This window comes from Acinonyx jubatus, chromosome C1 (genome assembly GCF_027475565.1).
Source record: "Acinonyx jubatus isolate Ajub_Pintada_27869175 chromosome C1, VMU_Ajub_asm_v1.0, whole genome shotgun sequence".
Lineage (NCBI taxonomy): Eukaryota > Metazoa > Chordata > Mammalia > Carnivora > Felidae > Acinonyx > Acinonyx jubatus.
Genome location: NC_069381.1, coordinates 20,501,992 through 20,517,687, shown reverse-complemented (window position 1 = coordinate 20,517,687; position 15,696 = coordinate 20,501,992). Strand labels below are relative to the sequence as shown.

At 48.1% G+C, this 15,696-nt stretch overlaps 1 protein-coding gene and 1 pseudogene across 3 annotated transcripts; both read left to right on the top strand.

Moving 5' to 3' along the window:
• Window positions 1–4,845: 4,845 nt before the first annotated feature.
• LOC106977566 (60S ribosomal protein L27a-like) overlaps window positions 4,846–15,696 on the top strand; it is a 69,032-nt pseudogene continuing 58,181 nt past the window's right edge.
• On the top strand, window positions 10,696–14,699 carry IFI6 (interferon alpha inducible protein 6). 3 transcript variants are annotated; one of them, XM_027059928.2, is made up of 6 exons: window positions 10,766–10,840; window positions 11,093–11,185; window positions 11,962–12,057; window positions 12,398–12,484; window positions 12,564–12,713; window positions 14,477–14,699. In XM_027059928.2, coding segments are annotated over exons 2-6 (450 nt in total). In that variant the 5' UTR covers window positions 10,766–10,840; window positions 11,093–11,184; the 3' UTR covers window positions 14,593–14,699. The 3 variants fall into 3 exon arrangements, with proteins under 3 accessions (XP_014930548.2, XP_026915729.1, XP_053065810.1); XM_015075062.3 differs by lacking the exon at window positions 11,093–11,185 and having other exon boundaries at window positions 10,696–10,840; XM_053209835.1 differs by lacking the exons at window positions 10,766–10,840; window positions 11,093–11,185 and adding an exon at window positions 11,656–11,676.

Here is a 15,696-nt window from a genome sequence, read left to right as displayed (position 1 = left end):
GTTTTTAGACCAGAGGTTGGCAAACTTACCTGTAAAGGGATAGACTTTAAATATTTTAGACACTGTGGGCCATTATGGTCTCTGTCACTACTCTGCCATGGTGGCATGAAAGCAGCCATTGACAATATACAAATGAATGAATGTGTCTGTGTTCCAATAAAACTTTGTTTACAAAAACGAGCAGCAGGGCTAATTTGGCCTATAGGCTATCGCTTGCCAATGCTGTGAAGGGAACACAAATTAGGGGTGCCTGGGTGACAGTCGGTTAAGTATCCGACTCAATTTCGGCTCAGGTCATGATCTCAGCGATTCCTGAGATCAGGGACGATGAGGAGCCTGCTTGGGATTCTCTCCTCCCTCTCTGCCCCCCCAATAAACAAATAAACATTTTTTTTAAACAAAAAGAACACAAATTATGTGAAAATGATGATTAAGAAATATTGGAATACACTTGTGATGAGCACCCGGTATTATATGTATGCAAGTGTTGAATTGCTATATTGTACACCTGAAACTAATGTTAGGCAGTTAGTTAGGCATGAGCGAGGAGGGATAGAGCAGATCCCGGCCATACCCTACGAGCCACCTGGAGGGTTAGCAGCCACACCTTCAGAGCAGCCTCTAAGGGCCAACAGAACAGGAAAGGCCTGGCCGCAACGCTGGTTCAGAAGCCACAAGGGGATTTCCAGGAACTGAGCTTGAGCACAAAAGGTGCACCTACACTGTACGTTAACTAACTAGAATTTAAATAAAAACTTAAAAAAGAAAGATTAGGGGCGCCTGGGTGGCTCAGTCAGTTAAAACGTCGACTTCAGCTCAGGTCACGATCTCACGGTTCGTGGGTTCGAGCCCCGCGTCAGGCTCTGTGCTGACAGCTCAGAGCCTGGAGCCTGCTTTGGATTCTGTGTCTCCCTCTCTCTCTGCCCCTCCCCCGCTTGTGCTCTGCCTCTCTCAGCCTCTCAAAAATAAATAAATGTTTAAAAAATATATATTTAAAAATTTTTTAAAGATTAGTAATTTTGATGAAAGAAATCAAGAAAAATATATTCTAAGTATGTTAATGCTCTTCAGCCAAAGACCAGTAGAAACACACCTATAGATAAACAAATTGGATTTATTACTCATTGCAGTGAGAAGTGACACCACTGGGAATCATGGGATATCTCACAGGGTATTGCAGGGGAGGGGCAGAGAGAGAGGAAGAGAATCCCAAGCAGGCTCCGCACTCAGCGCAAAGCCCGATGTGGGGCTTGATCTCACATACGGGGAGATCCTGACCTGAGCTGAAATCAAAAGTCAGATGCTTAACCGACTGAGCCACCCAGGCGCCCCTACAAATAGCCTTTTATAGGATCAGGCCTGGTGGTGAATGACTTGGGGGAAAGTCTAGCAAGGTGGTTACGTTCTGGATGTTAAAAAGCAAGGGCAATTCTATGACTGGGAATCTCAATACATAAATCTTATTCATAGGGGTAGGAGACTAGCACAAGGGTAAAACTAACCATTAAGAAGTAGCAGCACTCGGGGCGCCTGGGTGGCTTGGTCGGTTAAACATCCCCGACTCTCTTATCGCTTCTCAGCCTTTGTCTAAGATCAAGTGAAGCATCCCCGACTCTTGATTTCGACTCAGGTTATGATCTCATGATTTGTCATGAGTTGGAGCCCTGCCTCGGGCTCTGCGCTGACAGCACGGAGCCTGCTTAGGATTCTCTCTCTCCCTCTCTCTGCCCTTCCCCTGCTCATGTTTTCTCTCTCTCTCAAAATAAATAAATAAGCATTCAAAAAGCTTTTAGAAAAAGATGTAGCAGTCCCTCATTTTAGTGAAGGGAAAAAGGGTAGGTTGATATTTTGTGGGAGGCACAGTGACTTTGTTGTCGTCTGTGTTAAGATAAAATATAAAGTAGCCTTGTTTTGTCTCATCTTATCATGGTCTCAGAGTAACATCTGAGATTGGTATTCTGTGAGATCATTCATGTTCAATAGCATGGTCTAGCTGTGAGCTACAGGCCAGCCCTTTCTCTCTTTTATATGGAATAAATATAAAATAATCTATTAATTATGTATATGTTTTCTTTATTCCTTGTCCAAATATTTCCAGTCCATCACGAGAACACCCAGATAGGTGGTATGATAATGAAAGGCGTTTATTTGGATAGATTTTCGCTCATATAAAAATTATAGGTTTACACATATTTCTTATTTTGTCATTATGAAGGTCTATTAAGATATAAAAACGGAACATATTTCAAATGATAGGTTGTGTCTTCATTTGGAGTTTTTTAATATTTAGACATGTAACAGGTGCATTTACAACTTTGTCCCAGGCTCTGTAGATGTGAATGGTGGACATTTCCTTTTCACTCAACACATGCTAATTTTCCCTCGGAACTCACCACCCCAGCTCAGAAAGCAAATGGATTCAGAATAGTGAGGATATCCAAGATACCTCCAGAATTCAAGCACTTCTCACACCCCTGTTCCCAATACTCTAGGGTTCAAGCCATCCTAATCGCTTGCCTGGTGTGGTGGAATTTGTTTTTGTCAGCTTGGCTGAGCTGGAACTGTGTTTCCCAGAATTCCCTTTCTTGTGTAGTTTTGGGTGAGAATTTGCCCCCGAGAGAGAGATTTAGGCAGGATTTGGAGGCAGAAGTGAGGCTGCGGCCAAGCTTACTCTTGGAAGGCTGGTACAGGGTCAGATGCTGCTGTAGCTCATGCACATTTTCTCCAATCTGCTGGCTCCCCTGGTCAGTGTAAGGCAGCAGCCAGGCCCACATGTCCTCTAGCAACCCCTGGTTCTCTACCTTCTGCTTCTCCAGCTCCAGGGTTAACTGTGTATGTCTATGAAGGGCATCAGCTTCTATCACTGGTCATCAAAATGGAGGCTTGAAGGTGAGGAGAGACCAACAGGAGGCCTAGCTTGTCCTTGTGGGTTCCAGTTCATCTTCAGGGGTCTAGTTTGACCTTGACATCCACGACTTCGTGTCCATCTTTCAGAACCGCCTTATTGATTTCTAGCTCAACACCGGATACACAAGTAACAACTGTGTGGAAACCGCTTAACCAACCCTCATAATTGTGTAAGGTTAAATACCTATAATAAAACCTCAATTTTATATCGCTCCTAATGGTTCTGCTTCTCTGATACAACCCTGGACTTTTTGCAGTTGACTCTGTCCGTGCCCTCCTGGGCAGCCAGAGTCAACCTGTTAAAATTTGTCAGACATGTCACTCTGTTCAAATCCTTCCCATCTCATTCTAAGTAAATGCTAGTCTTTATTCTAACTGTCCCACACTCAGTTTAGATGTCTCCCAGCGGTCAATATCCTTGCCTCATCTCCAGGCGTTACCGGATGCCTCAGCATCATCAGGAGGCAAATGCTAGCCTTTGGCATGAACTCAAGTAAGCCTGCTATAGTGGAATCAGAGAAGCTTTGGCATTCACGTCTGACCCATCTGGACCCATAAAGGCTCTGGCTTGCCCAGAAACAGCCCAGTGGAATGAGTTCACACGATTCCAAAGCTCAGACTGTTAGGACCCTGTTCATGACCATGAGACTAGACAATGAAAAATGAAAAATTGCTGAGAGGTGAATTCCTCCCTATCCTTCCTTCTTATGGACTATTCTAAGACATGGTGGCTCTGTGTGACCTCTTTGAAGAGATCCCACGTGACTGAACAACTGGCTTTGATTTTTGTGGGACCCTGGCCAGCGAAGTGATGCGCTAGCTTGTATTTCTTTCCTTCCTTCTCCGTTTCACTTCTCCTTTCCCCTGGCTTTGGGGATTGCAACTCCCAAGAAAGCATTAGCATACAACCTTCAATTCAGGCTTCAATTCATTTTCTAGGGAACATAGGCTGACATTTAGTACCAGAAGAGGTCCTAGAAAAAAGGCCTTCAGAGTGTGAGTCTGTGGTGGTTCTTCTCACTTATGTGAAGGCAGTAGGGATCTCATTGCTGGTAGCACGTGCAGTGGTACTAACCTTGGCTTTCAGTGGGCATCACAGTTATGAAAGCTTTCTCTTGTGGTGCAGGAAAGAGTAGGTAGAAAACTACATCCAGGATCAGACAGGTGATAAGTGGCATGGTTGCAAAGAAGTCTAAATGTGCAACTTTAGCCCACCTCCTATGTCAGAGTCAAGGTCCTGACAAGGAAAGAGTAGGACCCTGAGACCCGGGATAGGGACATTAGGGTAGACAAATCTGAGAGCCTTTATCTCGTAAATTCTCCTGAGTTTTCCTGGGTGGGAGAGCCACCCCTGCCCTCTTGCCAAGGAAGAACAACTTCCCCTTTCCTTGAGACTATGCAATAATTTCACATGAAGCAGGCACCTCATAAGATGACATTTATTCTCCTCAAAACCTGCTCCCATTACCTCCTCAAATAACTAGGGTCAGTTCCTGGCAAATCCTGAGTGGAAAAACTTAAGTCCAGACCTGGGAAAAATAAGCTACACATCAGAGGAATCAAAAGACCTAGCTAATATATGTAGGAGAGATCTTGGGGGTTTTGGACATGGCAGTGAGGGGCAGCATGGCAGAATAGAAGACTGGCTAATAAGGAACACATCATCATGGACCACTGTCCCATAACTCAGGCTTCAATATATTTTTTAAGGATTTTATTTTGAAGTAATCTCTACAACCAATGTGGGGCTTAAACCCGTAAGGGTGAGTTCAAGAGTTACATGTTCCACCAACTGAGCCAACCAGGTGCCCCTCAGCCTTCAATAATCTTGCAAGGATAGCTAGACTTGGTCTCTGGTAGATAGTTTCCAAAGATGGTCACCATCAATTCCTTCCCTTCCTCTATATACACGCCACTCCTCACATCAAGAGATGGAGTCTGTTTTCCTCTTCTCCTTGAATTTGGATTGGCCTTGTAACTTGCCTTAACTACAGAATATGGCAGCTCTTTCGTCTGGGCTGCCAATATGCCATCCAGACTGAGGAAGACCCGGAAACTTCGGGGCCACGTGAGCCATGGCCATGGCCACATCGGCAAGCACCAGAAACACCCAGGAGGCCAGGGTCATGCTGGTGGCATGCATCATGACAGGATCAACCTTGACAAATATCACCCAGGCTACTTTGGAAAAGTTGGTAGGAGGCATCACCACTTAGAGAGGAACCAGAGCTTCCGCCCAACTGTCAACCTTGATAAACTGTGGACCTTGGTCCTTGAGCAGACATACCCATGTCTGCCAAAAACAAGACAGGAGCTGGTCCTCGCATCGATGTGGTGCAATCGGGCTACTACAGAGTTTTGGGAAAGGACAAGCTCCCCAAACAGCCCGTCTTCGTGAAGGCCAAATTCTTCAGTAGAAGAGCCAAGGAGAAGATTAAAGGTGTGGAGGGCACCTGTGTCCTGGGAACTTAAAGCCACAACAGAGGGAGGTTCATTAAATACTAACAAGTGCTTTTCAAAGAGAGAGAGAGAGAGAGAGCGAGAGAGAGAGAATATGGTAGAAGTGACACTGTTCTCGTTCCAGACCTAAGGTTTAAGAAGATCAGCAGTTCCCATTTCCTCCCTCTTAGAAGCCAGCCACCATGTATGTAAGAAGTCCAACCACACTGAGACCCTCATACTGTGAGGGAGTACAAGCCAGCCATGTGGAAACACCATATTAAGAGCGATAACTGACCAGTCCCTGGGTGTTCCATCCATTCCAGTTGAAGTGCTATTTGTGTAAGTGAAAAGGACACCTTGGATATTTCTTCTCCCACAAACACCTGCAAACACAACATGAAGCATATGGACACCCAACTAAGCCTAACCCAGATTGCAGAATTGTGAGAAATGATAAATTGCTGTTGTTCTATGTCTTTAAGGTTTTTTTTTGGGGGGGGGGTTGTTATTCAGCAAGAAATAATTGAAATATGGTTTAATACTTTGCAAGCGCTGTTCCGTAAAGCAGGATGATGGCTTACAACAAATGAGGTCAAGATGCTAGGACTTCCATGGTAGAGTGCTTAAGAAGAGGTCAGAAAGTTCAGGGAGAGGGGTGCCTGGCTGGCTCAGTCAGAAGAGCATGCTACTCTTGAGCATGAGTTCAAGCCCTACGTTGGATGTAGAGATTACTTAGACAAATAAAACTTAAAAAAAAGAAAGAAAGAAATTTCAAGGAGGTGGGAATGAAAGACCTAAGAGCTCAGCACCTGACTATGTTCTCTAGAAGGGCCCAGAGGACACTCTCTTTACTAAGGCAATAAGGGGTTCATTGAGAAAGGGGACAGCAGCATCTCTGAGTAGCTCAGTGGTGTCTGTCTTCAGTAGGTTGAGAAGAAGAGTAGGAGATGATGCCGTGGAACTGAGATCCCTAATATCAATAGTCATGTTGGGATTCCAGAATGGCAAATGTGGCATCCAAGGCCAGGTCAATATGATTTCTATCATGGGCAGCAAGCTCAAAGCGACAATGAGGGTGCCCTGATCCGCAGGGACCTATGGCAAATTGACTATGGGGAGGGATGGATGGATGGACAGCTGACTGGGTAGCCCTCTCTCTCTCTCTCTCTATACACACACACACACACACACACACACACACACACACACACACACGTGTTTACACATACATATATATGATTTTGTTTTATTTTTTGAGAGAGAGAGAGAGAAAGCAGGGGAGGGGCAGAGAGGAAAGAATCTCAAGCAGGCTCCATGCTCAGCATGGAGCTGGACACAGGGCTCAATCCCACAACCGTGGGATCATGACCTGAGCTGAAATCAAGAGTCAGATACTCAACCAACTGAGCCACCCAGGTGCCCCCTTTCGATTTTATTTTTTTAAGTTTGTTTGTTTGTTTGTTTACTTGAGATAGAGAGAGCAGGGGAGAGACAGAGAGAGGGAAAGAGAGACAATCCCAAGCAGGCTCTGCAATGTCAGTGCAGAGCCTGATATGGAGCTTGAACTCACAAACCGTGAGATCATGACCCGAGCCAAACTCAGACGCTTTAACTGACTGAGACACCCAGGCACCCCTCCTTCGATTTTATTTTTAAGTAATCTCTACAGACTGGGTAATTCTCAGTATCTATCTATCTTTCTATTTATATCTAATTTTTAAGTAATCTCTACATCCAACATGGGGCTTGAACTTACAACCCCAAAATCAAGAGCCGCATGCTCTACCAACTGAGCCAGAGAGATGTCAATTTTTCATTAAAAAAAAAAAAATCAAGAGCTGGGGAGCCTAGATGGCTCACCTGGTTACGTGTCCAGCTCTTGATTTCAGCTCAGGTCATGATCTCGTGATTCGTGAGATCAAGTCCCACGTTGGGCTCTATACTCACAGTGCAGAGCCTGCTTGGGATTCTCTCTCTCCCTCTCTCTGCCTCTCCCTGATGTGTGCACTCTCTCTCTCTCTCAAAATAAATAAATTAATTTTAAAAAAAATCAAGAGCTGGGGCGCCTGGATGGCTCATTCAGGTTGAGCATGCGACTCTTAACCGGTTCAGGTCATGGTCCCCGGGTCATGGGATTGAGCCCTGCGTCTGGCTCCCTCCTAAGCATGAAACTTCTTAAGATTTTCTCTCTCCTTCTCTCTCTACCCCCCTCCCCTGCTTGTGCTCTCTCTCTCTCTCTCTCTCTAAAAAAAAAAAAAAAGAATAGTAAAAAAAAATCGAGAGCAATCAAGACCTGATAAGCAGAAGACTGACATTAATTCCACAATGGAAAATCACAGTCTCTCATCCAGATCCTAGATCTAAGTTCACAGAATCAGAACCCCTTGACTATAGGAGAGGCCTTGCCCCATTAAGGAGCAACTCTGAAGTGAGTCATACCATAGTTACATATAGTAAATGTTCCTCCAATCCTTCCTCAAAGGGATCTGCTTCCACTTGCCGGGATGATTGTGCGTTAGGAAAAGAAAAAGGTTCAGAATTTTCAAAGATCGTTAAAGACACGGAGTCTGCGCTGACACAGAAACTAGCAGACACAAAGCACCAACATAGCTTTCTGGCTAGAGTAGGAATGAAGAGAGGCCAGGTGATAGATGGAGTTTCGCTTACATCCAGTGGATTACACGATCCTGCAGATACAATGTGGCTGGAGGCACCTGTGGTAGAAAATGTCTCCATAGGGAGTTTATGGGAGTTCAAAAAGGAGAGCTTCAGTGAGGACTCCTGAGATTCTGGAGTAAGAACATACTCCTCACCATGGTCCATTTGAACAAAAAGGTCCACTTTTCCCCCACTTGTTTTTATATTTATTTTTGAGAGAGATAAAGAGACAGACCATGATGGGTGAGGGGCAGAGAGAGAGGGAGACGCAGAATCCAAAGCAGGTTCCAGGCTCTGAGCTGTCAGCACAGAGCCTGACACAGGGCTCGAATTCACAAACCAAACCATGAGATCATGACCTGAGCCGAAGTTGGACCCTTAACCCACTAAGCCACCCAGGTGCCCCTCCCCCACTTTTTTCTATTATTTACTTTTTTTTTTTTGTAATTTACATCCAGGTTAGTTAACATAATGAACAAAAAGGTCCTGATGTGTCACTGGGCCCCAATGTGATCTCTGGATGCCAGGTAGCTGTATGTCTTCAGCTAGATGTTATCAGACAGGCAGAGCAGCAATCCAATATGATGAAGGTGGTAAATTCAGGGCTGGGCTCATAGGGTACAGAAGACACAAGTAAATCAAATGAATAGACAGCTCAGACTCCCATGGCATCTAACTCTGTTGATCTGACACCTCTCTTTTAACCCCATACCTATGGTCTCATGAAGGGCTCCCTGCAACCAATTTATACAAGAGGAAAGAAGTCGGGCGCCTGGGTGGCTCAGTTGGTTGAGCGCCTGACTCCTGGTTTCAGCTCAGGTCATGATCTCACGATATGTGAGTTCAAGCCCCACATAGGGTTCTGTGCAGCTCAGAGCCTGCTTGGGATTCTCTCTCTCTCCCTCTCTCTCTCTCTGCCCCTCCCCCCGTTTATGCTCTCTCTCGCTCTCTCTCTCTAGATAAATGAATAAACCTTAAAAGGATCTTTTTTAATAAAAAAAAAAAGAGGAAAGGGGCGCCTGGGTGGCTCAATTGGTTAAGCGTCCAACTTCAGCTCAGGTCATGATCTCATAGTTCCTGAGTTCCAGCCCCGCGTCAGGCTCTGTGCTCACAGCTCAGAGCCTGGAGCCTGCTTCAGACTCTGTGTCTCCCTCTCTCTCTGCCCCAGTCCCACTCGTGTTCTGTCTCTCTCTGTCTTAAAAGTAAATAAAACATTAAAAAAAAATTTTTTTAAAAGAGGAAAGAAGTCAAAGCCATTTCACAGATAGGTCAGTATGATATTTTAGCACCAGCTGGAAATGGACTACTCTGTTACAGCCCCATTTGGGGTAGCCTTGGACGGTGGTAAATCCTCTCAGGGGCCAAACTATGAGCAGCATACTCTGTAGTCCCCCTTTTGTATGGAGGAAGAGGTGGACTGAGGTGCAGACAGACACTAATTCTTAACAAGTGGCAAATGGCTTAGCTAGTTGGTCAAGGGCATGGAAAAAGCAAGATTAGAATTTTGAAGGAAAACAGGTCTGGGTAAGGGGCATACAGATGGACTCATAGGAGCAGGCACGAGACATGCAGATCTTTGTGTCTCATATTAATGCTCACCAGAGACCATCTACTGCAAAGGAGGCTGTCCAGCCAGATGGTCATATGTCCCGTATTGTGGATGTCAGCCAGTCTCTAAATTTAGCAACTCTATTGCTTTGCAAAAGACTCGTAAAAGAATGGCCATGGTGGCAAAGATGGAGGTTATGATTGGACCCTCCAACTTGGGCTCCCTCTCAGCGAAGCTAATCTAGCAACTACCAACAAATAGCCAACAGTAGGGAGCAGTGTAGCAACAAAAGTCAGGGAGAACACCTGGCCATCTGGTGGCAGGTCAGTTATATCAGCACCCCGACCCGTTCCACTTTGGAGAAGGCGATGATTCATCCTTACTAGAACTGTTATGTACTTGGGGCGCGTGGGTGGCTCAGTCGGTTGGGTGGCTGACTTCGGCTTAGGTCATGATCTCATGGTTCCTGGGTTCGAGCCCTACGTCGGGCTCTGTGCTGATGGTTTGGTGCCTGGAGCCTGCTTTGGAATCTGTGACTCTCCCTCTCTCTCTGTCCCCTTCCCAGCTCATGCTCTGTCTCTGTCTCTCAAAAATAATAAAATGTTAAAAAAAATTTTAGAATTGTTATGTACTCTAACCATAGGTTGCATTTCTTACCCATAGTGCTTCTACAGGCATTACTAACCAAAGGTTCAAAGAATGCACGGAATGGAGTGATTTCATTTCCACAAGCTTTAATCTCTTCCTCTGCAGAATGAGGATTATAAACAATAGATACTTCACAGGACTGTTGTGGCATAGGAAAAAGATCACGTATATAGAGCATTTTACACAGGCCCTGGCATGCAGGAAGTTCCCAGTAAATGGTACGCATAATTATGAATTGAATTGAATTGAATTGTGAAAGGCTTCTGCGCCCCAAGAGGAGCTGGTGTTCCGGCTTCACTAAGCCCAGCAGGACCATGGATTCCGCTCTAGCATGATCTGCTTTGAATACTCTCAGCTATTCAGAAAATCCCTGGCTTGAATTACATGTTTCTGTTAATGGATACGGTAGAGATTCTGTCACTGAGCAGAGCTGGAGGAAAAGAGAAAAGAAACTACAGAATGAGTGCAGGAAATGGAAAGTCTGACAAGGATTGGTTGGTTGCCTGGGGAGGAGAGGAGGCAGTCCAAATGTGATTATAAAAAGCCAGCCTTCAGCCCCAGAGCTATAACCTCACTGCTGTTCCCATCTACCATCAGGCTCCGGGAAGGAAGATTCCTCCTCTCTCCTCCTCCAAGGTAAACCCGAAAGCCAGGAAGTATGGATGTCAGCTGCCAAACCTCTGCCAGGCTTTCTGCCTGTGAGCCTTATGCCCCAAGAGCCACGATACCCATTCTTCAGGGAGGCTATTCCCCTGGGTCCCTTGTAGTGCCCTGGGCTAAGACTGGTCTGAGGAGGTGGGTTGGGTGCCAAACCCCAGACTTAGGTTATAGGCACCAAGGCAGCAGTCTACGGCCTTAACCCTGGTACTTCACTTCTTTGGGCTTTAGCTTGTCATCTGTAAAATGGAGATCAAGCTACCTTGCCTGCCCAAAGGACTGGACTGTGTCTGAAAGCCCTTTAGCGCAGGATCTAATGTGACAGTGAGTTTATCTTTGAGGGCAGATGAAGGTATCTGGAGTGGTTGTTAAAAGCGTGGGTTTGGGGGGGGCACTTGGGTGGCTCAGTCAGTTAAACTCAGACTTCGGCTCAGGTTAGTGAGTTCGAGCCCCGCATTAGGCTCTCGGCTGTCAACGCAGAGCCTGCTTGCCATCCTGTCTCCCTCTGTCTGCCCATTCCCTCCCCTTTATCTCAAAAATAAACATTTTTTAAAAGTGTGGGTTTGGACATTAGTCAAGTGTGGGTTTGAATCCTGACTGCCACTTCCTAGCTGGTCAGACTTAGGAATGTTACTTGACTTCACCCGGTTTCAACTTCCTTATCTATAACACATGGTTGAGAACAATGGCATGTATTTCAAGGGATTCTTACAGGTATAATTGACCTCGGGCCATAAAGTGGGAAGTCCTCAATATATGGGAGGTTGTTTTTAATTCAAGGAAAAGGCACTGAACGGACAAAGATCACATTGGAGGTGAGTTTGGGGGCATACGCCTTTTCCTATTCTGTGCTACGATGGAAAGAGCATGAGGTTTGAACTCGACAGTCTTGAGTGCTTGTCTAGGCGGCAACTATTTGCTGCGTGACTGTTGTTGGCACGAGGAAACCGAAAGCCCGCGGCTCCTCAAGGGGGTCCTGGGCTCAGTCCAGAGCACCTTGCTGCTTTTTATGGACTCCTCCACGAATAGAAAGGGAAAACAACCACGCGGGTCCAAAAGGACTCTGGAGACTCATCTCCCCACCCCCTTCTCTGGGCCAGTGACAAAGCCTGCGCGCGGCGCCACCATGCGGCGGAAGGCGGTATCGCTCTTCTTGTGCCACCTGCTACTCTTCGCCTGCGGCGGGGTGGAGGCAGGTAAGCATCCTGGCGCAAGGGAGGGCTGTGAGATAAACACACCGAGAGTTTCGGAAGCCTGGCGTAGACTTTCAGGAACCCTGGCTCCGGGACGAGAAGGGCTATGACAGTGGACAGCTCCAGGTCACTGTAGCCAGAGTCCCAGGTTCGACTCCTTACGTATCAATTCCTCCATTCCACCCAAGTGTGCTCAGTGCCACTTATGTGCCAGGCACCGCGCCTTGGATGAAGTCTCTTCCCTTCGGCGAGGCTCCCCGAAATGGAAGGATGGGGTGGTGCTGAGCACCAGGCACAGTACAGGGAACCCTGCTCCGCGTTCCACTCTGTCCCCTCCCGATAGGCAAAAGAAGACAGGCGAAAGAAGAGCGCTCGGAGGACGGCGGCTCCGGGGTCTGGGGCGCCCTGACCTACATGGCTGTCGGAGGAGGTGGGTCCAGAGGGCGGAAAGCTCCGGAAGGTGGGGGCCCCTGCTGCGGGCGCTCCCTCACCGCCTCGCCTTCCTCCAGGGCTCCTGGCCGCGGGGCTGCCCGTTCTGGGCTTCACGAGCACGGGCATCGCCGCCAACTCTGTGGCCGCCTGGTTGATGAGCTGCTCCGCGGTGGCGAACGGGGGCGGTGTGCCCGCCGGGGGGCTGGTGGCCGTGCTGCAGAGCCTCGGTGAGTGGGCGACCGGGCCCGCGGGCGGGGATGCCAGGGCCAGGTGACTCCATGAGCCGGGTGTCCTTACCATCTCCGTCATGCAGTGGGGAAACCGAGGCAACGAGGGATTACGTAATGTACTCAAATGCTCCCCGTCAGTTGGCACCAAAGCCAGGATTCGAACCTACTCGGACTCCTCGCTCTTCGCCACCAAAGCGGGGTGCCTCACTGATGCTTTGGCCAGATCACAACAAGCCTCAGTTTCCTCATCTGTTAACAGGGATGACCATCCTCAGTGTAACATTTTACGAATCTGCTCAAACTCAGAGAGCCAGAGTGGCAAAGAGAGGTGGCAGAGAGGGGTACCTGGCCGGTGCTGTCGGTGGATATGCATCTCTTGATCGGGGGTTGTGAGTTCCAGCCCCACACTGGGTGTAATAAAATAAATCTTAGGGGCGCCTGGGTGGTTGCGTCGGTTAGTGTGGGGCTTCGGCTCAGGTCACCATCTGACCATTAGTTGGTTCCAGCCGCCCCTGTGGGGCTCTGTCCTGACAGCTCGGAGCCTGGAGCCTGCTTCGGATTCTGTGTCTCCCTCTCTCTCTGCTCCTCTCCTGCTCATGCTCAATCTCTCTCTTTTAAAAATAAATATTAAAAAAAAAAAGAAGAAGAAAAGAGGAAAGAAAGGTGGAGTGACCCACTCAATTCAATCTCATACCAACCCTGGTCTTGAACTGTATTTCCTGAACACCATGAAAGGAAAAGCTACAGTTCAGAATGACCCTTCTAAAAGAATGTGCATTGGGGTGCCTGGCTGGCTCAGTCAAGGGATCATGAGACTCTTGATCTCGGGTCGTGAGTTTGAGGCCCACATTGGGTATAGAGATCATCAAAAAAATTTTTTAATTAAAAAACATGTGCATTTACTTCTCTCTTTCTCTCCTCCACTCCTTTCTTTTTCATTGCTTCCTTCCATCTCTCTCTCTCTCTCTCTCTCTCTCTCTCTCTCTCTGAGGCCTCAAACTCTTGGAGAAAAGTTGCCCCTGACAGACTCCCCTCTGCCTTCCTGAACCTTCCATCTGCTCTCAATTCTGGATGACAAAAGCTCAGAGAACCAGCCCAGAAGAATAGAGCCCTTCTCAGAGGGGGCAGAAGGGAAGCCACACCCCAACAGTGGGAGGTAGGGTGGGGGCAAGGCTAGGAACAGTCAGGTGCAGTAAGACTCTCGCACTCATGCACATCACAGGGTTGTGACCACGATGAAATCTCTTACTTGTGAACCCCCAGCCCCCACAGGGAGGTCTCCACAAAGGCGGCTGTTATTAGCATTATTAACAACACTGTGTGTTCACCACAGACGTGAAAAGATGAGCTGTTACCTGCGTATTTTTCTTTCTTTTTTTTAATTTTTAGTTTTTAAACGTTTTTATTTATTTTGGGGATACAGCATGAGCAGGGGAGGGGCGGAGAGAGAGGGAGGCAGAGGATCTGAAGCCGGCTCTGCACTGACAGCAGAGAGCCCAATGAGGGCTCGAACTCACGAACCGTGAGATCGTGGCCTGAGCCAGGAGTGGATGCTTAACCGACTGAGCCACCCAGGCACCCCTGTGTATTTTTCTTCTATGGAACACGTCTCTGATTTGAGACGGCAAGTCAAGGGGGAAATAGGATTCACTTTGCAGAACTCCTTTCCCCTCTCGGGGCCTCTGTAATGGTTTCCAGACCTTTGGATTCCCAGGCCTCGTGCCTGGGCCCCAAGTGACCTGACTATATTTGCTTTACAGGGGCTAGTGGTGGCAGTGCCCTCATGGGCAAGATTGGTGCCTTTCTGGGCTACACTGTCCACAAACACCTTGAAAACAGCCGGGAGAAGGAGGAGGAAGTGGAGGAGGAGGAGTAGGCGGAGGCTCCCAGGAAACCCTTCCTTCCAATTGTAGTCGAGAGCTTTCTGTCACGCTCATCAGTGACCTAAGTGGAAAAAGCAGAATAAAACCCTGTCAGAAAACACTCTGTCGTTCTGTGAGTCTCCCAACAAGATCTGGCTCCAATTTGCCTCATCCGCACACCTCCAAACCCCTTTCTCCCCTCAAGCCAACCGCAGCTCCCGGAACACCACCAGGTGGCTTTGTCTCTGGGCCTCAGCACATGCTGTTCTCTCAGCCTAGAATGTCCTTCCGAAGCTCGTAACCCAGCTCAGACATCCCCTCCTCTGGGATTCCTTCCCAGCAGAGCCTCCTGCCACAGCGCGAACACTCAGGCTCAATTTCACAGGGTGCCTGGGGAGGCAGAGCTCAGTCTGTTCTCAGTGGGAGAAGCTTCCAGCTACTTTTCTGACGAGGCAGAGACGGAGAAGCTGGATCTCTATTCTCTGAAGAAGCACTAGGTGGAGAACATAGGCCAGACCTTTGCCTTGGGGAAGTGTGTGACAGCAGCTTTTCGAGGGACCTCGGCAAGGTCTCCTTCCCTCCAAGATAAAGTGGGATAAAGTGGACAGTTGGCATACGGAGGCTTTACACCCTCCGGGTGGGAGAGGAAGGCCAGACCAGACCTAGGGGGGAGATCTGAAGTTAGCGAGTCCTGTCCAGGGGAACCTGGGTGCCTGGACCCAGGTAGGGGGAGGCCAAAGAGGCCCTCGAAATCAAGTGGCAGTGAGGACAGAAGAGTCCCAGCCCTGGTTCTGGTTTATGAGTGGGCACACCAGCTGCCATGCCAGACTGGCCTCCCTGGGAGGTCCGCATCCCTGGGAAGCCGTCACGTGCGAACCACGACATCTTGTCACAAAAGGGCCACGTAGGCTGTCCTCAGGCCTCCCCCAGCTCGCCCCACTTACAACCCAGAAACTCGTCTTCAATTAGCAATGTGTGTGGGTGGGCGGGGAAGAGGTCCCCTCCTGTCTGCTCCTGCCCCCAGATCTAACGCCATCTGGGCAGATGGCAATTGTCTGCCCCAGCTGGCTTGCCCCAGGCCCCGAGAAGCACTGCTCGTGGAAAAGGCACACAGGTAG

What these genes read in the sequence shown, in the direction of transcription:
- IFI6 (XM_027059928.2), top strand. An exon ending in CTGCGGCGGGGTGGAGGCAG is followed by an intron (nt 12,058 to 12,397) that starts GTAAGCATCCTG and finishes CCCTCCCGATAG; the next exon opens with GCAAAAGAAGACAGGCGAAA. An exon ending in CTACATGGCTGTCGGAGGAG is followed by an intron (nt 12,485 to 12,563) that starts GTGGGTCCAGAG and finishes GCCTTCCTCCAG; the next exon opens with GGCTCCTGGCCGCGGGGCTG.